Source organism: Echeneis naucrates, chromosome 17 (genome assembly GCF_900963305.1).
Source record: "Echeneis naucrates chromosome 17, fEcheNa1.1, whole genome shotgun sequence".
Lineage (NCBI taxonomy): Eukaryota > Metazoa > Chordata > Actinopteri > Carangiformes > Echeneidae > Echeneis > Echeneis naucrates.
This window is the reverse complement of record NC_042527.1, coordinates 8843372-8868197: the sequence shown is the minus strand read 5'-3', so window position 1 is coordinate 8868197 and position 24826 is coordinate 8843372. Positions and strand designations below refer to the sequence as shown.

The following is a 24826-nucleotide window of genomic DNA, read 5'->3' as shown; positions in this document are numbered from 1 at the left end:
CCAAGCTTACTGCAATGTATTTCCACTTCAATTTAGTTTCAAATTACTCGCAAAGTGAATGAAAAGCAATATTTTTTATATCATCACAATTATATAGAACAAAAAGTATATATATGAGCAGCATTACCATAACAGTTGTACAGCAATGCCAAATATAATGAATGCACAAACTATGAACTTGGCCAACACATGAACAATTGATGATAATGACTCCAGGATTCAGACTTGGTCAGGTGCAACTCTGGACTCACTTCATGTTACCGCTAAAGTCTGATTGCTGCCAGATACAGTTTCTAGCCCATTTTTTGCTTGCCAGCCCGTAACTGGAAGTACAGCCAAACAAGCAATAACATCTGACACAGTGATGAATCACAGATGAAGTCCTCATATCAATTACCAAAGTGAAATATGTAAAAAAGTACTATGAAATAATATTAATAACAACAACAACATTAATAATGATAATATTTATTGCATATGTCTTAGTGTGTGTGCATTGCTTCAACACAGCAGGTTCGGTTAATTTAACATATTCTATCTAAATTAATCTAATTTACTACGCAGTATGTTTCATACTTTGCATAATTTAAAGAAATGTTTGCATTTCTCCCCCAAGTCTGATAATACAGAAGCTGTTGTATTCTGTCATTAAAATGTCCAATTTCTTCCAGGGATTGACTTGGTCCTGCACTCCTAAAGAGACCTGGAGCTCACCAGTGGAACAGCAGGTGACCGACTGTCTTCTAGCGGCCTCATTTCGACACGACTCACCACAGATGTTCAGACGATGGTGGATGAAGTCGTTTATTCGGTGAAATTTACTTGTGAAAAAGAAAGAAGAAGAAGCATTTTCGTCGCAGTTTATCCGAACAGACGGGAATGAGCCATTTGTTGTTATTTGTACCGTGTGCTGCATTCAGGTATCCTTGTAAACTATCGCTAGATTGGCTGGAAGCGGGATTGATGTCATTGCTAATAAACATTAAATTGGAGTTAGGAGTATTTAAAATGTTTATTCAGAGTATTTAGTTTTTTTTCAACTGTGCTTTATTTAGGTTTATTTCAAATTCTTGAGCTGACTGGTGATTAACACAAAGTCAATGAGAAAAAATAATAATGTACACATTTGACTGTCTATTGTCCCATTATAACTCTATACATGAAGGCAACACAGTGTCACATGACCACTGCACAGCTGAGGGATGCTGAGATAGGCTTGCCCGTTGCTAGCCAGTTAGCAACGTTAGCCGTGTCTAGAAAGCCTGGTAGGAGCACTCGTTTATTTTCGCCTTTTCAGATCAAATCACCACAGAGAGACAAACAGGCAGCCATGGAGAGGACACAGCGCATTTGGCCGTCTTTTGTGCCCCCCCGCTTCGCCAGCCCTCGGTCGGATGTTAATGTCAGCCTGTAGCCGGGGCTGTAGTTAGCTCAGCTAGGCTGTGTCTGCTCAACGCAGGGCCAAGGCCAAGGCCGAGCGAGAAAAGGGAGGCCGTCGAGTGAGTACATTTTTTTTTACTAGCGACTGCTTTCTCACCCTATGTGTAAGTTTTTCTGAAAACCAACATCCCATAATAGGTTGTTGGTTGACAGCTACTTGACGTGGCTTTCTGCCGTTACGGTAAACGAAGCCTTTGTCTGCGGTTGGACATAAACGATACTGAAACTGCATTAACCATGTACATGTCAACCAAATATAGCGTTGCAAATGTATCAGGTTATTATTAAACAAATATAGGACATGTGGATCTACAGTCTGACGATAGGGGGGTTTATTTCTTTGATGTGTAACATGACAATAAATACGACCAAGTTTAAAAATACATTAAGGTCGCTGTCGCAGTAGTTTGGATTGTTTTGGCTTCATTGCCACGGATTTTGGACTAATGAATTTGTGTTGTTACTTGTGTTTACGTGTTTTATTCACTGGTAAGTTGCTGAAGGGTGTACTGATGGAGGGCAGCTCAGATGGGACTGGTAGGAGATGACAGTCTGTTACTGTCAAGCTCACCTGAACCCTCCACCGCCCTCTCTGGTCCCTGAGGTGTACTCCGCATTTCACCTTAAAGCAGATGTTTCACTTCACCTCCAGAACTGTGCTGAAATTTACTGTCACCACCTTCTATTTAAGTATGCCAAAAAAGAGACGTGTAGAGAATCATATGAGGTGCTCAAAAATGTGATTTTTGAATTGTATATCAATGGTCATGCTAAATCACCCATACTTTGTCTCCAGTTCATCTCACCTTCTTTCTCCACCAGGCATTTTTTCTGTAGGCGGACAGAGGAGAGGAACACATTTGGTTTTGGGTCAGAACTTCTTCAGAGGCTGCCTCCACCAGCATCATCCACACTGTCACCCTCAGCTGAGCCATGTCTTCATCAGGATGCTGCCACCTACCTGGCTCCCTTTGTGATTACTCCAGGAATGCTGAATCTGATGCATCCAAGGATTCGGAGGAGTCTGATTCTACCACACAGGCCCAATATATTGCCAAGGTTACTGCTAAAGATGGCCGCCCACTCTCCACCGTTGTCAAAGCAGTGAGCTTGCAGAGGTAAGAGGGGGACGCACTGACAGGTGGCTAGGGTAGGCAGATGGGCAGTAATTATATTGTAACATAATTGAACATTTGTTAATCATCACATTGTTGACGTCACTGCTTTGTTGTTTTTCTGCACAGTGATGTGGGTATGTGTCGGATTTGTCATGAGGGAGCTGGAGGAGAGATGCTGCTCTCTCCCTGTGACTGCACTGGAACATTGGGCAAAGTGCACAAGAGCTGCTTGGAGAAGTGGCTGTCCTCCTCCAACACCAGCTACTGTGAACTCTGTCACACAGAGTTTACTATTGAAAGGCGACCACAACCACTTACACAGGTCAGAGACCTTCTACTGGGGTGATGTTTTCTACACACAACACGTTAGAATGAAGAATACAATGTATTTATTTCTTGACATTCATTCTAAGCCACCTGAAATGTAGCTGACAAGTACCGTGATCATTTAAGATCATTTGTAAGAGGAGTTCTCTATTCATAACTATTTTTCAATAGCATCAGCGCATTTCTGTTAGTGATGCAGGAATGTCAGTTGGATAAATGAATTTGTTGTTTTTGCCCTTGCTCAGTGGCTGAAGGACCCTGGCCCTCGCAGTGAGAAACGCACACTGCTGTGCGACATGGCCTGTTTCCTTCTCATCACACCCCTGGCAGCTATCTCAGGCTGGCTGTGTCTGAGGGGGGCCCAGGACCACCTGCAACTGAAGAGCAGACTTGAGGCTGTTGGCCTCATTGCCCTCACTATCGCCCTCTTTACCATCTACATCCTCTGGACGCTGGTAACTAATAAGTTCTTCTCTTCACTTAGGAAGCAGACACGTGCCTGGACTTGTTTTCAGATGCTGGCAGATTGTGTGCCTTTGTCTCAGGCATTTTCACATTCACAAATAAATCCTAGTGTTTCATATGTGCTTTGTGTATTTTTCTAATGTAGATGTGGGAAAGAGTGGTCACTATATTTATGTTCTGCCCTTCCATGCTGTAGAAATTACTGTTACTATTTTCTGGTCTCAGCCTGATTGACATTAATGCTGAGACAGTAAGAAAGAGGTTGTTTTTACTCAGCACCTTTTTTTAAATTTTAACTGTTCTTGATCACACTGGCCTTTAAAAATAGGATGTACTCTGAATCAGAATCCTTTTTCAGCCACCTAACCCTTTAATCTTCAGCAAAAGAATCATAAAAAGATTTCCTTCTGAGCATCTGTTGTACAGCTCCAGAATATAATTCCTGTCCTGCAGCTGTATTACTCTGTCTCAAATATCTTGTCAATTATATTGAAACTTGTCTTTTCTCCCATCTTGTTCCCTCCCACTTATTATTCTGTTCACTCTCAGGTGTCATTTCGGTATCACTGTCAGTTGTACTCGGAGTGGAGGAGGACCAACCAGAAAGTGCGCCTGCTCATGCCTGACATGAAAGGGGCGCACACCACTCAACGTTCAGTGCCGACCAAGTCGACTAAGAAAATGACTGACGAGACCATCGTATGAGTGCAGAAGAGTGGCAAGAGGAATATTTAAAGATGAGGCTCACTGAAGCACTCTCTAAAAAAACAAAATTAATCATATTAATGAACATTTGCACTTCATATGGACCATTCTGCAAGAGGGAAGAGCTACTTTCTCCTTCGTTTTTCTTTTATCAATGCACTTGATGTAAACTACTACGGTATTGAACCGCCACAGAAGTGGCTTTGTGAAGAACTCATTCCGGAGTCATAGTTGACGTTGAAACACAGTTGTCATCGGACAGCCAGTGCTGGGATATGAACGACTGACATCATGGATGTTGGACTAACCAGCCCGACTGTATGTCCTTGAAACAAACTTATGAAATACTAAGACACAAGCTAATGTAGCAGGTATAACAGAATCAGCATGCTACTACAGTATAATATGAAACATATTCACACTACCTATAATTCCCCCATGCCCCTTCACAATATATTTAGCTGTTGTTGAACAATGGGCAGCAAGTAGCCCAGCAGAGGATAATCTAAAAACATGACTGAAAAAGTCTATAGTGGCAAGAAAAAGTCGCTGAACCATTTTGGAGATATCTTCATTTGTGTACAAATTTGTCTTCAAATGTGTTTAGAGCTTAATCTAAGTTGAAATTACAGACAAACACAATCTATAAACACACAAAAGATTGGATTGTTCCTTTACATATTGAATACATCGTTGAAATATTCACAGTTTAGGGTGAAAAAAATATGTGAACCTCTGTCCTGATGGTATTGACAAAAGCTAACAATTAAGGATTTAGCAAACCTAGAATCCAGTCCAGTTGATGACATCAGGTGGAAGTTGTAAGTCAAAGTTACTTTGAAGCTGATTAAAAAAAACAAACAAACAAAAAAAAAAACCCAACAAACACATTTTGAGTGTGACATTGACAGGAAACATCTGCTGATACGAAACAAGAAATTTCAAAAGACTCCTGTCTGCATCAAGCTGAAAGGTGCACATAATTCTCAGAGTTTAGATTTAAGGGAATCAGTGAAGTAGGTTAACTTCTGTTCTTGAGATGATCAACACCTTGTCACTTTGAGTGCTAACCACTGTGCTATCTTTTCAAGCTCATAAAAGTAGGTAAGACAGGATTATGTTAATGCATCTATCCACCTACTGAAGGTGAGCTGCAGTTTGGCAATGCAGCTGAATTATGACTCTAAACAACAAACGGCCCAACAAAGGATCCAAAGGATATGTTGGTCCAAGATCTGTAAACATTCTGCAGGTTCAGGACTACTATTGGAGGATTTTATCCTGCCAGTTTTTACATCCAAGGTTTCAGTTTTCTGAAAGTACCATGAATGATTTAAGACAAGATTATAGTTGTTTATATCATGTTAGTTTAGACACTAAGTTTGTCTACACATGTGACTTATATGGAGATCAGATCACAATTTAAGGCCAATTCACAAAAGGAGGTCATACCAAGAGGTTCACATACTTCTTCTTGCTGCTATATCTGTGAATATTCTTTCTCGACAAGTAGGAAGTGACAGTCGCTCATACCAATGTTCTTGTCTGTAATCTGAACCCTTTTAAAGTTTCCAGGTAAGGCTTTCCCATTGCTGTCCAAAAATGACACACTAACAATTTTTTTGTTTTGGCAGCAGCTGAGGCATCATACTTCAATCGCACTTGTCTTGGGGTCAGCAAAGACTGAAGTATCAGGAATACCACAAACTGCAGCCGTTAAACGGCAGTACAGTGATGTATCAGAAAATACAATTGACAGAGAGGAAAAGTGTTAACATTCCAATTGGATGACTGTTCTACCTTTGTCAGAAAAGTTATTTAGCAAACAACCCTGCACCACATGTGTATGCACCATTCAAAAATTGAACTGGCTAGTAATGACAACTAGTATTGTGATACTTCACAGGAAATTGAGTTTTAAATAGCAAAAAACAGTGTTCTGAATAGTGAGACTTTTGTTCTATATTAAACAGAAATATATCAGAGCAGGCTGATACTCATTAAGGTGCAAAAGACGTGTTTCTGAGATGTCCATCAATGTATGCAGCAAATGGTAAACAGTATTTTGTGTCATTGTAGTCTTCCTGCTGCATCCCCTGGAAAGTTGGGTCATTGTGCAATAAAACAAGAGGGACTCCTGGACTCAACTATAACTTGTCTGTCATACAAAGTGCGCTTGCACAAGTACTGCAATATAATTTAAACGTAATGTTTTTATACTTGAATGTATTCATTTTATGCCACGTTCCTTCTGCTCTGTTTTGGATGTAAATACTGTACTTTTGCAGCGTGTACAACTCCAAAGTGCTAAAACATGAAGTGCACAGTTGTTGCCATGTTAAGACAGCAAACAGATTTCTGGTACTAACAGATAAATAGTTTTCTCGTTCAACGTTACTCATTAATCAACTATTTATCCGAGTGCCTGAATTCTCTTTGTTCAATAATAAGTATATAATAATCCAGATATCACAAGAAATGAAACATTAGTGCACACTCCCAAGAAATGAATGCAAATTTGCATAGCAGAACTTTATTCTTAAATTTTTTTCCTGCCCCAATTTTCCTCTCATTCCCTCACAGAATAACTTTGGGACTGTATTTAGGAGGCCAGACCCAGAGGTTTGGAACCGCCAGACTAAGTTACCTAATCGTGTTTAAATTAGATCAAACTTGCTCAATCTGTCACAATACTAAAATGTTGCTTGGTTACTGATGCATCAGCAGGCGAGTAATATAATCCATAAAAGTGTATTTTAGGCTTTAAATGGCTGTTGAGGGGTCAGGTAATTGCAAAGGGGCAGAATGTCATCTTTTGCATTTATTGCTAAACAGAAAAAAAAAGAAGCAAAAAAAACAAACAAAAAACACAGAAGGATAATATTGTAAAATTTAATTTCATGGCATTAATATAATGTATGTGAGCAGACAAGCTATCAAAATCAAAACAAACAAAAGAATATATTTTACACAAAGTGAAATAAGCATCAGTAGCGTCACAACCACTTTTGAGATGATGACTGAAGAAGGAGGAGGAGGGAGCCCAAAAACAGGACTGCTGGTATGTCTGAAACAAACCCAGGCCTCCAGCATGTGGCAATAACCATCAGCTAGAGAGCAATGTGGGTCTGAGACAAGGCTTTTCTGTTACACTGTAAAGGGTAACTGTGGTAGCTACTTATGAAGCACCATCAGTCCTGTTTTTGAAGGCGACTAGCAGACTGTGCCTGGGTCAGATTACAAATTGAAATCACTTCAAATACCTCTCTTAGGGATCGATTTGTGGCATAACAGAACTGACTCCACTGATTTAAAAAGTGCAGATTCAGACAATATTGCAACCCAGACGAATAGAAGTATAGAGACGCCTGATTTCAACGAATAATCGACCCAGGTGAGGGGGGACGGTTGCCATGGGTTACAGGTTCTGACAGCACTGCAGTTTGCTCCCCCTCTGGCCGTCCATGGTTGGTGGCACGCTGATGTCCACCACATTATTTCCTGGGGACTCGTCGTGGGCAGACCGCTCAGCGATCTGTTTCTGCGAGACGATGCGATAGATTTCTGTTTTTGAAAGAGTGGAATAAGAACAGATGAGCCATTTTTCTTGTTTTGGGTGACCTGGTAGAGATTACCACAGATTGGTACCTAAAACTGAAATACTATGCTTAATGCGGAGCAGGAGACAAAGGTTAAGAGTCAAATCTTCAGCAAGACAGTTCTTCTTAATGGTGATCCTAAACTATTAAACAAGTAATTGTGGGAATTAGCTCAGGATGTCCCACCTCTGGTTATGAGCATACCTGTAAGGATATTCTTGAAGGCTTCTTCAACGTTTGTGGAGTCCAAGGCTGAAGTTTCTATGAAAGACAGATTGTTCTTTTCTGTTGGATCAGATAGAAAACACACTGATCAACTGCTTTTACAAACACAAAGCAAACTAAGTTCCTATCTAGAATAAGGAAGAACAGCACAAATTCTTGTTTATGTATCTATCTGTTCATTAACAGTTTTAAGGCTCTCTGATGCTGTCTTCTAATTTACAACAGGGACAGACTATGCTGGTAACAAAAGACTTAAATGACTCCTTAGGGAGATTTCAGTTGTTACAGCAGCACAGGCAACTGACTGAATGAGAAGGAGTAGATATCAAATATCAACAAAAACAAAAAACAAGTGTTTCCCTGTCACCAAATTTATCCTTCTTATGGCTGTTTCTACTGTAATAGACTGGCGACATGTCACTACAGTATCACACAATGTCAGCTTGCATTGGCTCCATCCACCCTCCCAACCCTGACAGGGTGGATGGATGGTATGTCTTTTGAAGTTGCTGTACCTGCGAAGGCCCGTGCCTCATCTGTGGGCACTGCCCTGAGGTGGCGCAGATCGCTCTTGTTGCCAACCAGCATGATGACGATGTTGTTATCAGCATGGTCTCTCAGCTCCTTCAGCCAGCGCTCCACATTTTCGTAGGTCAAGTGTTTGGCGATGTCATACACTAAGAGTGCCCCTACTGCCCCCCTGTAATATCTGTTAACAAGATGAGGGAAACAGTCATGTCACAGCAGGAAAGCGACAGGGGTTAGTAGAAAGATTGGAGATGCTTCCATTTTCCTCAAGTGTCCGCAGAAGCTGTGTAACGAAGCCAGCACGCAAAAAATCAGCTCTAAGGACAGGCCAGTGTTTTCCCAGCTGTGGTCCATTAAAACGTTTCCAACAAAAAAGGCTAATGAAAAGTTTTGGGTGCCTGCAGGCCCATGAAAGTCTTTTGTCTGCTACAGTGTATTAGTGTATGTTCCCTGTGTCTTACTCTGGCAATTTCTCTTGCCATCATTAGATGATCGCTTGAATGTGATCTGTGACTTTAAAAACACACATCAGAGTCCAGTCAGTATGTCTGCTAGCTTCTAGTCATGTCACATAATTCTTTTCTCAGTAGTTTTGGCGAGTTGTCATGAAATTATATAGTTTTTTCTTGTAAAAAGAAGTAAGTAAATGTACAGAACAACATTAGGCGACAGTTTTCTAGACGCACCTCTCTATAACACACAGAAAAGGACTCACGCAGAGGTGATGGCTCTGTAGCGCTCCTGCCCTGCTGTATCCCAGATCTGAGCCTTTATTGTCTTGCCGTCCACCTGAATGCTGCGTGTGGCAAACTCCACCCCAATAGTGCTCTTGCTCTCGAGGTTAAACTCATTTCGTGTGAATCGAGAGAGCAGGTTGCTCTTCCCTACGCCCGAGTCCCCAATTAACACAACTGTGGAGAGAAGGAGAAGGAGGAGATTTCACAAGTGTGTGTATTTGTTACTTCAGACAGGGAGACAGAGGACTATAGATATTAATGCATCCAAGAAATACTGATATCAGATAAAGCAGTGCCTCTATTTTTTTGGTTTCAGAACTTGAATGTGTGTGTCTTTGCGAGACAATTTCTGGGTTATATAACACACTTTTCTTCTGTAAAGTGAGCATGAAACAGATTACAAAGCACATGGCTCAACCTTAGACCCAACTTTTTTGATTTAAATGGCATCTTTCAACATACACATTTTATGAATTTACTTTGAGTATCATTTTTAAATAACAAGAATACAGCTTCAAAATTTATCAAAAATAATTGCCATGCTGGCAAAAGAAAAGCAACATTGCAGCAACAGTGCTTAAAAAATTTATAACGTATGTGTGCTATAACAAACCTAAAGATTAGACTATCTGTATATCACCTCCTAGGTTTAGCCTGAAGACCTTTGCTGATAATTAACTAAATCAGCAACTATTCTTTAGGCCATAGTGTTATCAGTGACTATCTGCACAAGAGTCTGTTTCTGCAAGAGCCCCTTACATTGATCATGTGAAAAACATCCATCTGTAGCAAACTACATGTAATGGTGAAAAGCTAAATTTAATCAACCACCACCTATCAATGTCCTGAATTATCCACTAAATGGGATGGTTCTATGCAGAACCACAAAAAGCTAAATGATGGAGAGCTGGCAATGTTTTTGAGAAACCCCCCCGAGCAGCACAGAATATCTGCTACTAAGTAAATGGTTTTTGCTTCTCTGATAGTGTGTATAAGCTTGTCTTTTCACAAATAAAGAGGTAAAGCTGTCCTGAGGCCCGCGTTATTTAGCAGATAAACTTCTGAAATCAATCTGAGGGGACTCAGATAGGGAAGATTAAATCTGATGTGACATTTCCTCACTTACTCTCCTTTAAAACTCTATTTCTACCCCTGTATTTACAGGTAAAAGCTATGGGAATGTTGGTAGATACGTGTGAATGTGTGTGTCTTTATAGTAGCTGACATAAGATCATAAGATAACTATAAAGTCACTGTTCAGAAGTAGGTGTGTCTGAGCAGCTTCTGTTTAGCAGCCATAGTTCAACAACATGCGCTGATTATTGGACCCTCCACAGTTCTGGGATTGTCTTAAACTCCGTTAAATGACTGATCAGCCTCCTGGATCAGGGCTGTTAGAGTCATGACCGAGGTAGCAGGAGGTGGAGCCTTTTTTGTTTTCTCTCTCCCTCCACAAAAAGGAAATAGAGCCGAACTTTGTCCCTGTCGACACCGGCGCTGGTCCAGGCTGCAGGAAGCTGATAACAGGCTTCATCAAAACCTGAATCGACAGTTTCAGGCTGCTTTGCCCTTCCTGTTTCGGGCCGGGTACATGGACGATGGCTCGGGCAGAGAGAGAGAGAGAGTCAGGGAGGGAGGGAGATGGAGAGAGAGGGAGAGAGAGAGCCCTCGCCTCCGGCAGATGCCCTATTCATCCCACAGAGGATACTTTGTTACATCTAAATGGCCTTTTAGCTTATACAGGCCCAGGATGTTAATGTGCCACAGGAGCTGATATCACGATCAAAGGAAGGCATTCTGGATCCGACTGAGCTCCACAGATCAACATGGATCTGAGTCTGGTACCGCTTCATTCTCAGGCCCAATCCGCCAGGCCCAGTTGTTGTTCACTGTTGTCACAATAACGCTGAAAAATACACAAGTTGGTGCATTCTCAGTGTCAATAAGAGCTGGCTGAGGATGAAGCTTATTGATCAGCAGAGGTGGAGGCTAATAGGCCTACTGATCAGCCACATGAGGAGGGATGAGTCCAAAACATTAAAAATGTCTTTCAATAAACGAGGAAACGGTGCACACCGGTCTCCAATACTGCTGTAGTTGATGAAAGTTTAATAATAAGGCTGAGCACGGGCAGGGTGTTGCATCCTTTACCTATAAATACAGCTGAAGGCGTTGTAATGTTACAATGACAGCATTATGTTGTAATAACACCAACTGAGAATCATCCGGAGAGTTCCTGACAAAAACAATAGTCCCTTCCTCAGAAAAATGCAACGTCTGTGCTCATCAGAAAAGACACAATAGCAGATTTACAGGCATCTATAAAACATAGCTTTGTCGGTGTGAGACTGTAAAAGGGAGATTGCAGTCTCTCTCTCTCTCTTTTTTTTTTTTTTTTTTTTACCTTTGAACAAGAAATCGTATTCATCGTCTCGGTTCCCCATTCTAGACGAGGCCGCTCCAACGCTTGTCTCCGGTGAGGATGTGTGGAGAGTGCAAGTATGAATTGTCGTTATCTATCAGAAAAATTGGGAAGAGGTTTGTGCCGAGATTCTGCGCCAGTGTCGGCTGTCAAGGCGAGCTGGCCGCAGAAAGGGAGAGCTGTGAACTCTGCAGAGGGAGGGGAGGAGTCCCTGCAGCGCACATTCCTCCCCCAGGGGGGCGCTCTTTACTGGCGTGCCTGCAGACAGCTACCATTCAGCCGGCGAGCGCAGACTCAGTCCCGGACTCTCAATGGAAGGAATAGTAAGAGACAAAGCAACAACTTGCATTTACACGAAAAACCTAAGCATCATCACCACGGTGGAAAATGTGTGTATGTGTAAAATCACGACTAAAATGGTTCTGTGTTAACAGAAACAGGTTTTAGAGAGCTTACACTGTCATATATACTGAATAGTTAATAAGACAATAAACACACACGCACACCAAAAAATAAACAAATAAAAAAACGACAAGAAAAACAATTGAATGGATATTTATTTAGTTAGTGAGAAAGTCTAACTTTGCTGTTTCTCACAAATAGGGCAAGTTGGTTATAGTAAAAAAAATAAAGAATTATATTTGCTAAGATAAATTAGCATGATATCCTGATATTAAGGGAAAATTAAGAGAAAAAATTCTAAAACTGTGTACAATGACATATTGGATAAAAGCTAATATAAATCACTGCAAACTGGAGTTGAAAAAACTACTCAAATAAACAGACCTAACAGATCTACCAAAACATGAACAAAAAAAGGAAATAGGGACTCAAAATGTGCATTACAGAACTTCTGTTTGCTCTGCAGTCAACAGACATTTTATGAGGCAGCTGAAGGGGGAGTAAATAAAATATTTTTAAATGTTTATTCATGGTTTTTTGGGGTTATTGTATTTTTATTATATTTATGGGTTATTTAAGTAGTCTTTAAGAATATAATCGGAAGGAAACATTATGGTCTGAACTGGAGTTTACTTATGTAGGAACCACACGGGGTTATTTTTGAAATTTATTTAATTTATTTATTTATATATTTACGGTGGTGCCTGTCCCTTTAAGTCATGCTGACAGCTGGCCCCGCCCCCTCGCATTAGCTCTGCTCCTATTCGTGGCGCGTGGGGCCACCTGCTCCAGACACGCACGTGCTGCTCAGCGCATTACAAGATCAAGATGGCAGCCTCGGTGTGTCGCTGCTACGAGGTGAGCAGTTCATTCATGTCCTTCACTTCAGGTGCCGAGCCTCCTGCGCATGAAGCGGTGAGGACAGAGGACTCAGGCGGCTCTGCGGGTCCGCATGTCCCGTCCAACTGCCTCGAACCGACGCTGCAGCGTGTTTTTAATGGACGTAAAGAGCGAGATGTCCGATAGTTTAGGCCTGTCTGCTTCGTACCACGGAGCTTCTCCTTTAACTAGAAATGTCTGAATGAACATCTGGCTTTGGCTGTGCGTTAGGAAATATGTCCGAATGTTTGGGCACAGAACGAGTTTTATTTGTTCCCACGCTGAGCCTGTTGAACTCAGACACGTAGACAAGTCTTGGAAGCATCGTTTCAGTGATCTGTCAGGTTTAATATCTGCAGAATAACCTTCTTCCAGCTACTGTAATGTTACATCACATTGTGTGAGCAGTCTAATGGCTTCAATCAGTTATCACATCCCCTCCTGTACTGTGAGGTTTCTGCTGCCCCACAGGTATCAACCTATGTAGGACCGTGTTAATGCAACTATATGCAAAGCTTAAAAAAGAGAGAAAAAACTTCATAAGCAGTGCACTCCAGTTACATCAGCCTGTAGGAAGGCTACTATATATGAGCCATCTAAGGTGACACCCATTAAAGTAAGGAGTGTGCCAAAGTAAATGAAAAACTATAGTGTTGACAACCTTGATATCTTTATATTGGTGTAGTATAATCTTATGGTTAACAAAAACAGAAGTACAACCACAGAACTCCCCTCATAAATATAGCTATTTCACATGGTGTTTCAATCAGCTGATAAATCAAAGGGAACACCTGAAGACATGAATTTGGTAGAAAGAGAAGTACAGTTGCTTTCACACAGGTGTCTTGCTGTGCTCTGTGACATGCCTGAAATTGTTTTTTAGATCAAGATAATTAGTTCTTGAGTTATAAAGAGATAGCTTTTCTTCAGGCCTGAATGCTTAAAGACTACAGCAATAGCTCTGACAAATCTGTTATGCTGTGGGTGGCATTTCCTTAATGTAGATCTTCACCCATTATTGTGAGGGCAGTACTGATCATTAACCAACTTGGATTGATTTCACTGCAGCATTGGCAGAGCCTATATGTGTTTGTAACAGTGGCTTTCTCCTCATGGCAGCTTGTTGGCAGGCACGTGTTGTCTCTCTACTCCCGGCCTCTGGTCTCCTCAGCGTGGAGAGGCGATGTATACAGGTTACACAGTAGCCCTGCTGCAGCTGTGCAGGTACAGTTCTGACAGCTCCCATTCACCTTTAAACACTAATCAACCTTGTTTTTCACAACTTTCTTACTGTATACTAAATAATTTCAGGTATATTTCTTCTTACAATGTTCCATATGGATGAAGAATGGTTCTTTGTTTGCAGTATATGGATTGTCTGTTTATCTCATTAGGTTCGATATGCCTCAGGACGTAAAGGTTTTCTGGGGGAGTTTGTGGATAACCTTCGTCAGGAGTTCAGTAAGAATCAGGAGATGAAGGAAAACATAAAGAAGTTCAGAGAAGAAGCCAAGAGGCTTGAGGAGTCTGATGCTCTCCAACAGGCTCGCAAAAAATATGTAAGAACTTTATGTAGGCTGTAGGCTATGTCTAATAGCATTTTATAGATAAGGCATATTGCATATTAACATTTTTATTTAAAATATAGATTTTTGCAATAATTAGGATTTGCTTTGCGTTATTATTAGCCAATGTTCATTCATTTGTGTTTTTTGTCTCTCTTTGATCAGAAATCTATAGAGGCCGAAACAGTAAAGACGTCCGAGGTGTTAAAGAAGACCTTAGGCTCCCTGTCAGAGACTGTCAAAGAGGTATCAGCATGCCCTCTGCTTTATCAGTGTTTTATCATTCATACTTTATGCTCTCTTTATGCTCTCCATTGTGGGACAATAAAAGAAAATCTAATCTAATCTTTAATGATTGCATAGATCAATTTCCGTATGTTTTTTGACTGTAGGGTCTAGAGGAGGTGACTCGCACAGACATTGGGAAGAAGATTAAGGAGGGTGTGGAGGAGGCAGCTCGGACAGCCATGCACTCTGCTGAGTCTGTCTCCAAAGGAGGAGAAAAACTCGGCAGGACCAGCGCATTCAAGGCCATCTCACAGGTTAGAAAAAAAAAACATGATGGTTGAAACAGGTAACTAGATACAGATAATCTTATTTCGTCATCTGTTAGATGACGAAATAAGATTGTTGTTAGACATGATTTGTTGTGGTTTCATAACTTTATATTATAGGAAGGAGAAGGAAGAAGGATATATTATAAGAACCGCCACTATTCTGACTGTCACGGTTATTTAATAACCAACATACTAGATAAGGCTGCGTGCTAAAACCAGAAGTCCTGTACTAAACATTTTAGTATTAATATGTCGCATGTACTGTTACACCCTACTCACAGAGTCCATGTGTCCACTCTGTAGGGTATGGCAACCATGAAGAAGGAGATAGATGTCGGTGATGCTGGCCCGTACAGGGCTCCCTCTCAGCTGAGGAAGAGAAGTGATTTCTCTTTTAAAGGGGCAGACAGCGACTGCAGAGTATTTGAAGCCAATGAGTGAGTTGAAACCCAGACAGGTTTTCACTTTCACCTTCACTATCTTATAGGAGTATTATTGCACTAGTTCTTGCAATGTGAGTGTTTTGTGTGTGTGTGTGTGTGTTTGATGCAGAGAGGCCATGGGTGTGGTTCTCCACAAGGATTCAAAGTGGTACCAGCAATGGAAGGACTTCAAAGACAACAATGCTGTTTTTAACAGTAAGAAAATAAATCACATTCATGAAAATAATTTGGACATAGTGTAAATTTAGTTATATAATAGCTCACCAAGACTACACACAAGTGCAGTTTCCTTTAAAGGCAGCAGGTGTCATTAGAAGCATTGTGGTGGTATCAGGCGAGAGACTTTTGGACCCTCACAACCCTCCACCATTATACCTTACAGATCAGAGTTACATTTACTTTTTTCTTGAGCAATTTTTCCTCACCTACACAATTCCTATTTTGTTTATTGCAGGAATCTTTGAGATGAAGATGAAATATGATGAAAGTGATAATGCCCTCATCAGAGCATCCAGAGCTCTAACTGACAGAGTCACTGATTTCCTTGGTAATGATCCTCAAATATTGAGTTTGCTGTTACTTGAGTAACTGTAAAATCTACATTGTGATATTACAGCATCACAGTTACTACATGATAATGTAATGTAATGTACTTTCATTTTACAACGATAAGCAACATATATCATGTTGTTTCCATAAATGCATATCATGTACTGTGATCACTTTGTTGTTGTTGCTGCTGCTGATGCTGTTTGTGTTTATTTTTCAGGGGGTCTGTTTTCTAAGACAGAAATGTCAGAGGTGCTAACAGAAATCCTGAAGGCAGATCCCACCTTTGATAAAGACTCTTTTCTCAAACAGTGTGAGAAAGACATCATCCCTAACATACTGGAAGTAAGAAGACATGAGCTCTGGTTTGACCACATATTTAAATCTACTGAACTAGCTATGGATTTGTGCAGTTGGCAGCTACATCAGTTTGAAACTGGTCCATGGTTAAACTGCCTCTGTCCTGGTGTGACTAAAGTCTCATAGTAATTTAACTGCAACAAGCACAATTTGTGAAAAAAAAATAAAAAATCAGCATAATCAAGAAACATTCATTGCTTTGTCACTGTGCATTCTGCAGGCTATGATCCGTGGAGAGCTGGAGGTATTGAAAGACTGGTGCTATGAAGCTGTGAGTGATGCACTATATCTCTACATTATTATTTTATTAAGTGTAAAATTATACATAGAGAAAGAATGATTTTCCCTAATCTTCTATAATGAAGAACGATTTTAGGCAGATTAGAGGCAGACACTCTGATTCCAGGCACTTTATGTGGAACGTCACCTTTTCAGAAATACATAGAGTTAAAATATTAGTCTCTCAATTTCCGTTACATTTCACACATGTCCAAGTGTCATTTTTTTTATGCCAGATGTGATTTCTTGTATCTCAGACATACAGTCAGCTGGCCCACCCCATCCAACAGGCCAGAGCACTGGGGTTACTTTTCCAGTCCAAAATCCTTGACATTGACAACATAGATGTAAGTGTTTTTACATGCCAATGCAATATGTTATGTATGAACTTCTCTCAACTTTTCTCCTCTGTCTGTTAAGTTGTAACAAATATTCCTATCATATACACGCACTGAAGACAAGACGCACTCAACATTTAAGAAATCAAGATAGTGCAGAAAGTGACAGTAACCCTTGTTAAGTGTGTTCTTCTCCTTTAATTGGATTCCTCGTTTTCTTTTCCTGCCTTATAGCTAGCGATGGGTAAGATGATGGACCAGGGCCCAGTGTTGATCATCACCTTTCAGGCTCAGGTTGTCATGGTGATTCGCAGCCCCAAAGGAGACATTGTAGAAGGAGATCCGGTCAGTCCGCTCATCACTGCTTCACCAGGATGTAATAAGTCATTTCAAGGAAAAGAACTTGAATGCTGAAATTAGATCAATACTCAAGAAGATGTCCAGTTCACACCAATGTTTATAACTCTTAATTTCATTGGTCAGATGTAGCAGCACCCTCTGTTTTATTTCAGTTCTTGCAGCCAATACACTGGTATTAATAATATCATGTGGTTTAACATACTGCATATTTCATATTAATAAGTTCTAATCACAAGCTAAGTCAGAGGGGTGCTTAGTTTAATTAAGGTTGTGCACATCTCTAATTCTGAAAGTGTCAAAGTGTGTCCCCATCCTCCGGGGTGATGTCTGTTTTGATCTAACTCTCTGCTCTTCTCTTTCTACTGTAGGAGAAGGTGATGAGAATGATGTATGTTTGGGCGTTGTGTCGTGACCAGGAGGAGCTGAACCCCAATGCAGCCTGGAGACTCCTGGACATCTCTGCCTCAAGCACAGAGCAAGTCCTCTAGGAACAGGAACAGGAACAAAGGGGAAAGGTCCATCTGGCAAAGACAAACTGAGAACAAAAACAGAAGATACAAGGATGTGCCTGGAAAACCTGTACATAGACTCATATATTTATACGTTAACACGTGAGATCAGAGAATGCTGCTGTGTTATGCCAGAGATTGGATTTGTATGCAGTACATTTGGTCCAGTACATCTGCTCTGAGGAGCAAAAATATACATGAGCAAGGAGATAAAATACTGGTATATGATATATCTATTAGAAAACAGTGTAATCACTGATGTATGTGTAATCACTTAGATTTTGTAGGTCAGTGTTTAGGTCTCCGTGTGGCGTGTGTATTTAAAAAAAGTACATTCTAAGATATTATTGACTTTGAAAGAACCAATCCTTCAACAACTGACTACTAAAGAGGAGCCTCTGCCATTTCCTCCATTGTGTCATCCAGTGGTACAGTCAGTCCATGAGGTCGGGGTTGTATTGCTCACCACTGTCTTTGTGAAGGAGTTGACAGAAAATTTGCTTCAGTGTAATGGAGCCATGTTATAGCGACCAAAAGCATGAGAATACCTCAGAGAGTTCCCATGCTTCAAGTGAAAGGGCCAATTTTACCAATTTTTCACATGGTATGATAACAGTCGAGCTGTTGAACTGTGGAGGGAGCTTTCTAAAGTCTGACAAAAGTGCACATCTCATGTCTGTAGAGTTACCTGGGATTTAGCTTGAGCTGTTTTAACAAAACAACTGTTGTAAACCGAAGACAGGACTTGAAGGAAAGGAGCAGTTAGCGAACAGAAAGACTTTAGACTGGTCCATGGTGTCCAGTTTTATAGTGTCAATTCCCAACTAAATGACATGTAAAACTACATCACTGAAACACCACTTTAAATTGTAATTGAAACACTCTTGCAATATGCCAAATATAGCTAAATACCTCTGACACAAGCACGGTAAAGTTTGAACTGCATTTAGAAATAATAATAATAAAAAAAAAGATCAGTGTGGTTAGGGTCTATCCCGTCACTTACTGTAGCTCAGAGTACTCGGTGCACTACAACCTGAGAAACTGCAAACCAGAGAAGCAGCCCTCTGTTTAATTTGGTGTGCATTTTGAAGTTGCACATTTGTTATTGCAGTTTGTGGTGCAGTAGGCTCTAATCCACCCTCAGAAAGTGGAAATGCATGTACGTATTAAAGAGTCTTAACTCTGTAAATATATCTAATGAACTGCTGTTTTCAAAGCTTGGGAGGACCTACATTCAGCTAATGTCAATATGGCAGCTTTATTGTTTGAGAATCATTTATCATCTCATGTTGCACATTTTTCAGCTGTTCTGTTTACTTCAGTATGTGTGCCATTCAACTTGGCACTGAATATGTAACCCTGAATGGGATATCTTGATCTTCCATTTAGTTTATTCATTTTTCTAAAATTGTCTCAATCTTTCTGCTTCACTGCCCATATAGGTTTTCCTTCATCATCACCTGAAGGACAAACCACGCTAAAGTTTGTTCTAGATTGTTCTACATTATAAACTTTGATAATCAAGGAAAAAAAAAAATAAAAACTAAACCTAACAGTTCTCGAGCATATCGGAGTTGGCTGGAATGACAACAAACGGAGCTTCCCAACTTGTCAGTATGTCTAAAAAAAAGTCATGGGGTTTGCCTGTTATTGCCTGTTATTGGTTATTACCAGGATTAACTGTAGAGTCACATCACATCCATCTTTCAGCTGTGCATTCATAATTTTATCTTTGAGTTGACTAAAGAAAAATACCTATCATTTTCCTGTTTTTATCCAGTAAAACGTGTATCTTCAAAATAAATAGTGCTGTATGATGATTTGTTTCATCCAAGCTTTCCTGGACTCAGCCGCTTTGTATGTATTGTCTGCGTTTATGTTCACACAAGAAAAATAATACACTGCACACTGTGTGTGTCTGTGTGTCCTTTGTTTTCTCATTTCAAAACTGACATGCTTTGATAGATGTCCATGGATCTGGCCATTGACGCTGCTTGATAAACTTATGGATTTGGCAGTATGGGGATGATAGATCAGGCTTTAAATAACATGCCTGTAGATTCACACACAGGGCCGATATGTGTGGGACCTCATCCCACAGCTGTCTGCTGTGATGAATGACTAGGGACGCCCTTATACTACCTAACCTCCGTCAGTCCCCTAAAGTCCAGTCTCTCTTCTTGAGTTTGACCCAATGCCTTCTGCAAACAAACACTAACTCAATATAAATAAATCCATGTCAATACATAGTGTCATTGTCAGGTTTTTTGCAGCACAGTTCACCTCTAACCTACTTTATTTTAATATGCGGGGCATGTTGAGAGTAATAAACTTACAGGTTGGAGTCAGATCATCCTAGAACGAGTCCCTTTGTTACCATCTGACCAATTAATTTGCAGGATGCACCAACACAACAGCCCAGGAGAATAAAAGGCCTTGGAGGCAGTTCTGGAGGCAGCACTGCACTTTGCTTTGTCCATTACTCTTGTAATTACAGCATGTTCTAGGCAGCACAATATCATGTATGTACTGCATGAATATGTGCTTTAGCCTACATAGGCTTTCAATGCAGTGTATGAAGTAACATCAGTGCATTACTTAAGCAGGTATTATATGTCCTGGAGGTCCTAATGCTTGTTAGGGTGCTTACCTTTATCTTTGTCATTGCCTTGAAAAAATATGACTTGATAAGAAGCAAGTTACTTTTGTAATTTGACCCAAAAAAAGGTGCATTTTGGGTTTCTCACTCCCGAGTGAACACTTGATATACATGTACTTTGCATGCAGCACAGCTCTAATAGCAGTTCCATGTTTGATTTCCATGAAATCTGCCACATAATTCTGCATAAACATATGTTAATATTCATTAATTTAAAATAGTGCCTGCAAACTAGTATATTCATATTGATATGTTTAAGATCTGATTGTAAAGGTCCTCAGGTCAGACCGGAACCCAAGCTTGCAGTTCCACATTAGCCACTGAGGCACGCTGGATCCCTGACTTTAAAAAATAATAATGTGTTGTTTTGTGTGTGTGTTTAGTCAGCACCTGTAGGGGATACCTTTGGACATAACCGGTCTGTTCCCTGTGGTAAGTTAGGCTATCCAGCAGCAGCTATATTTCTATTGCACAGACAAGTAAAAGCTCCAGTGACCCATCAGCTAGTATTTATAGTTGCAGTTTTACCAGGCTTGACTCGTCTGCTGTCTTAAAGCCTAAGTATCCCACTGTGGTGCCCTCTGACAGCTCCCTGAACCACAGATTGACCTCAGTGTACACTGTAACAACAACTATAGCAATAGAAATGTTGAATTTCATAACCTCGGAGGCTGCAGACTTTTATCAATAATGACCCAGGTGGGAGGCCTGGTGGAGCAGCGCTTCATGGTGATTTGATGATGAGTCCCATCAGGACAGTTTTACAGTCCAGCAACTATTAATTAAACCTGCGGGGAGATCCCATGCAGCCTCAGGCAGGGGGTGTGTGGAGACACACAGAGAGCAGTCTGTCCTTGTGTTTGTACAGTTTTTATTGTGTCAATTAATTACTTCTCACAGCAGTATCTGGTGCTTAGCAGCAGGTGCAGTCAGGTTACACCACTTGTTTTGTTCTGCATCTTGATCACCTAGGCTAATTTCTTGCAGCTCAGCAAAACTTACAGAGCAGCTTGACACAAGGAATCATCTTATCTAACTTAATAAGCCTTTCAGCGTTCATTCTCCAGGAAAATTTCAACTATATGACTCCCTTTCTTCCTGAACTAGTGCGAACAAATGGCCATTTACTTTAGAACGCGCACAACTGCAGTACACAGTAAAATTCAAAGTTCAGATGGTGTAGCTGGCATCAAATTAAAGAATCTAGACTTGTTTAAGTTTTATTTTTGTTTTGTAATCGTCTTAATATAGTCCACCAATATATTCTATATTAATTAGTGATTAAATATTGGGCCAATTCATTTGGCAATATTCGAGGAGACCTGTAACTTGGAGTGTTGTAACACCAACAACGCCACCAAACAAAGATAATAGGACCTGGTATTAGTTAAGAAAAGCTATCATTATTATTGTCAAATAATTATTGATTATTGTAACTATTTACCCACTTAATTTCTGATCAATATTTGGAGCGGCCGAGACAGATGTTATAGAGAAAATAGATTTTGAGGTAAGTATATTTTGTGAGTTATATTTTGTGAGGTTATTTATAGGTAATCTATTGCAGGTAAATTCACATGACCTATGTTATAGATTAAATTGTAGTTTCTCTGAAAAATTTAACAGATTTCTCACCCACAAATTTCAAACCACTACACGTTTACAGCAAACTGAACAATGACTGACCTTTTATTATTATTATTATTATTATTATTTGTTTATTTTAACATTAAGAAACACTTTCTTTGATTTAATAATATTTCAGAATGAAAAGTTTTCTCAGCCTATGCATGTATGTGATATAATGACATCAATGACAGCTGGCATTGAATTAAACTCCAGTAATTGTAGCTAAATTAAAGCTGTAAGCAGTGATGAACAGGCCCTGTCACACATGTGATCCTCAGAGCCCCTGCACTCATCTGCACCTAATCAAATTTGTCTTAAAATGTTTTGCTGGCAACGGTGCAACGTTTCCGAAGTGTTCCCTCTGTGGCACGAGAGAACGTCAACCGATTCTGTCACGTTGTAGTGTACGATGTAGAGACCTCAGCCTGTAAATAATACGTAAATGGGAAGATGCTTGTGATACGAGGCTGACGTCTTGTGTCAAGTAGGCGGCGGTCTGACTCAGTGTGGACACAGGCACGTACTCTGGGACAGTTTGGACAATGTATTCTGGAGTTAAAAGGACTTCCTGTCTTCCTGAAACCTTGAAATTGGGGTCGCTGCCGCACCCAGCAAGTATAATGGACAGAAAAGATGTGAAGAACTTTCCATCTTCAAGGCCTTGAGATGATACTGAATGAATGTGAAGTCATTTGGATGATAACTGTTTGTTAAAGTACAAGATGTGAAAACGGCATTAAAATCACAACTTGAAATAAAAATGGCAAAATTCTGTTGGTGTTACAGTATCTGACCCTGGACTTTTTGTTTGTCATGCCATGATGCATATGTGGAATGATTTTCACTCATGTTTGCCAGTATGGAGCAAGAAACCTATTTCTGAACTGGTTTGTTTTGGTCTTTTCTCTCCGTAATTGTCACCCATATGGGTTTAATACAGAGAAATATCTTTTGTGCTTCAATAACACGGACAGAAATTATTTGTCAATGTGAACACACCATGATGGCTGATTGTCTACAAGGGTCCTTTACCGTCCATTACCCCACGCTGTCCTCTTACATAATGCAAAAGCTACACACAGCTCTCGGCTCTTCACTCATCCAGACGAACAAATCATGAGTGCGCAGCGTCCAGATCAGTCGTTAAGTGGGCCGAGAGAGGAGGGACAGCAAGCAGGGAGGGGAGGTGGGGCGACTCCCTCAATCTGAGAGGACTTTAAAGCCGCAGACAGAGCAGAGGAGCGGCTGCAGGATGTGACAGAGCTCAAACCTGCAACAGGAAGCTGAGCTGGGAGCTGTCCACGGAGCTGAACATCTGCTGCAGCTGCTGGACCATCATCATCTGTGGCTCTGGTGACATGTCCTCACCTGTGACACCTGCCAAGTGAGTGAGAGTAATCTGCTTATCCTCCAGGTTGGCATTGGATTGCTGCCACAGTGGTGCATGTGTTCAGTTGAAGTATGTGCATATGTAACTTTGTGCTGTTGTGTAACTAGACGTCACAGAATGCCAGGTAATTATTTTTGATTCAGTACACAAGGATGGCGACAACGAGGTTTTAGCTTTGCGAGTTTGTGCTTTTTTTCGCTGTTAAATTAGAAAATTTAAAGTATATTCTTTCTGGACAGATTCACCTCTGTTCAGGGTGCAAGCCGTCACAATATGAAGGTAGCTCCGCAACTGTGGTTGTTTCATTTGATAAAATGGAAGTTTTAAAAGAGGATAAATGAATTAAGCCAGTTCTTCCTGTTTTCTTTCAGGATCAAGCAGGGACTAGTTTAAAACGGTTGTCCTTACATCTCTGCAGGGCTCACTCTCATTTCTTTGATAAATACATTTTATAGTTTTGTTTTAACAGAACAGTAAACAAATGAGAAAGTTCGAAAAAATCTCTGGGACGATCTACACAGAGGTCGGCCGGATGCAGGATAAGGTCTGTTGTGCACACGTAAATGTCGACCAATGTTTTAAAGATGAGAGTTCACTGCTTCATCTGTAGATAATTGGTTATTATGTTGTGCTATTAGCTTGGCAGTCCTACATGCTGGGTTCAGGGCCTTCTCTGTTAACATCATTTCACACATTTTAGTCGAAAAAGTCCTTGACATTTTCAAAGCTGCTATTATAATCCACAGGTATAAATAGGAGGTATTACAGCCATGAGGCACACCATATGTCACTGTATGTGCTCTGTTGGCGATATTCATTGGCTCTACAGCTGTTTGGTGCTTTTGCAGAGCTTCTTTTTATCCATTGTTAATGTAACTCTGTGATTTTTCCATGTTCCTTTGAATCAAGAGTCTGAACCCAATAAAAAGGTTTTTTTTTTTTTACTTTTTTCTGTTTATGTCAATCAATTTGATTTATTTGCTTATGCTTGTCCAAAGCAGGTTTTGATGAGCCATAAAATTGTTACTCATTCTTTTACATATTTTTTAAAGCTGCATCTTTATTAGTCCTGCTGCCAACTCTGTGGGTTTTGTGTGTAGTTATTACCTTGTGTAACCCATCTGAGATGTTGAGGGACATTAAAACTGTAGCTTCCCATGCTGACCTTTGAAAAGTTTTTGTAATGGCTTTGCATATTGGCTGTTTTGTTTCTGAATTAGAAAAAGAGTTTGATATATTTTGTACTTTGTTGGATTTAGAGAGAAAAAAAGGACCATGTATGGAAAATATAAGAAAGACTATAATGAATATAATCTGCCTCGACTCTAATCTTCGGAA

The 24826-nt window shown here is 40.3% G+C and overlaps 3 protein-coding genes across 3 annotated transcripts; 2 read left to right on the top strand and 1 right to left on the bottom strand.

Annotated features, from left to right (window-relative positions):
* The first annotated feature begins 1220 nt into the window (after positions 1-1220).
* Positions 1221-4970, top strand: LOC115057721 (E3 ubiquitin-protein ligase MARCH2-like). Its single transcript, XM_029524910.1, has 5 exons — positions 1221-1499; positions 2263-2558; positions 2685-2880; positions 3131-3340; positions 3900-4970. The coding sequence occupies exons 2-5, from the start codon at positions 2374-2376 to the stop codon at positions 4053-4055; spliced, it is 747 nt and encodes a 248-aa protein (XP_029380770.1). The 5' UTR covers positions 1221-1499; positions 2263-2373; the 3' UTR covers positions 4056-4970.
* A 1963-nt stretch (positions 4971-6933) lies between these two features.
* Positions 6934-11749, bottom strand: LOC115057175 (ras-related protein Rab-11B-like). The gene is made up of 5 exons (XM_029524075.1): positions 11549-11749; positions 9123-9318; positions 8395-8588; positions 7859-7939; positions 6934-7619 (listed from the first exon to the last, which is right to left on the bottom strand). The coding sequence occupies exons 1-5, from the start codon at positions 11586-11588 to the stop codon at positions 7474-7476; spliced, it is 657 nt and encodes a 218-aa protein (XP_029379935.1). The 5' UTR covers positions 11589-11749; the 3' UTR covers positions 6934-7473.
* Positions 11750-12792: 1043 nt separating this feature from the next.
* Positions 12793-19608, top strand: LOC115057952 (mitochondrial import inner membrane translocase subunit TIM44-like). Its single transcript, XM_029525212.1, has 13 exons — positions 12793-12826; positions 13967-14071; positions 14242-14406; positions 14578-14658; positions 14805-14954; positions 15273-15406; positions 15522-15607; positions 15867-15959; positions 16182-16306; positions 16542-16592; positions 16858-16947; positions 17173-17283; positions 17667-19608. The coding sequence occupies exons 1-13, from the start codon at positions 12797-12799 to the stop codon at positions 17784-17786; spliced, it is 1341 nt and encodes a 446-aa protein (XP_029381072.1). The 5' UTR covers positions 12793-12796; the 3' UTR covers positions 17787-19608.
* The last annotated feature ends 5218 nt before the right edge of the window (positions 19609-24826 follow it).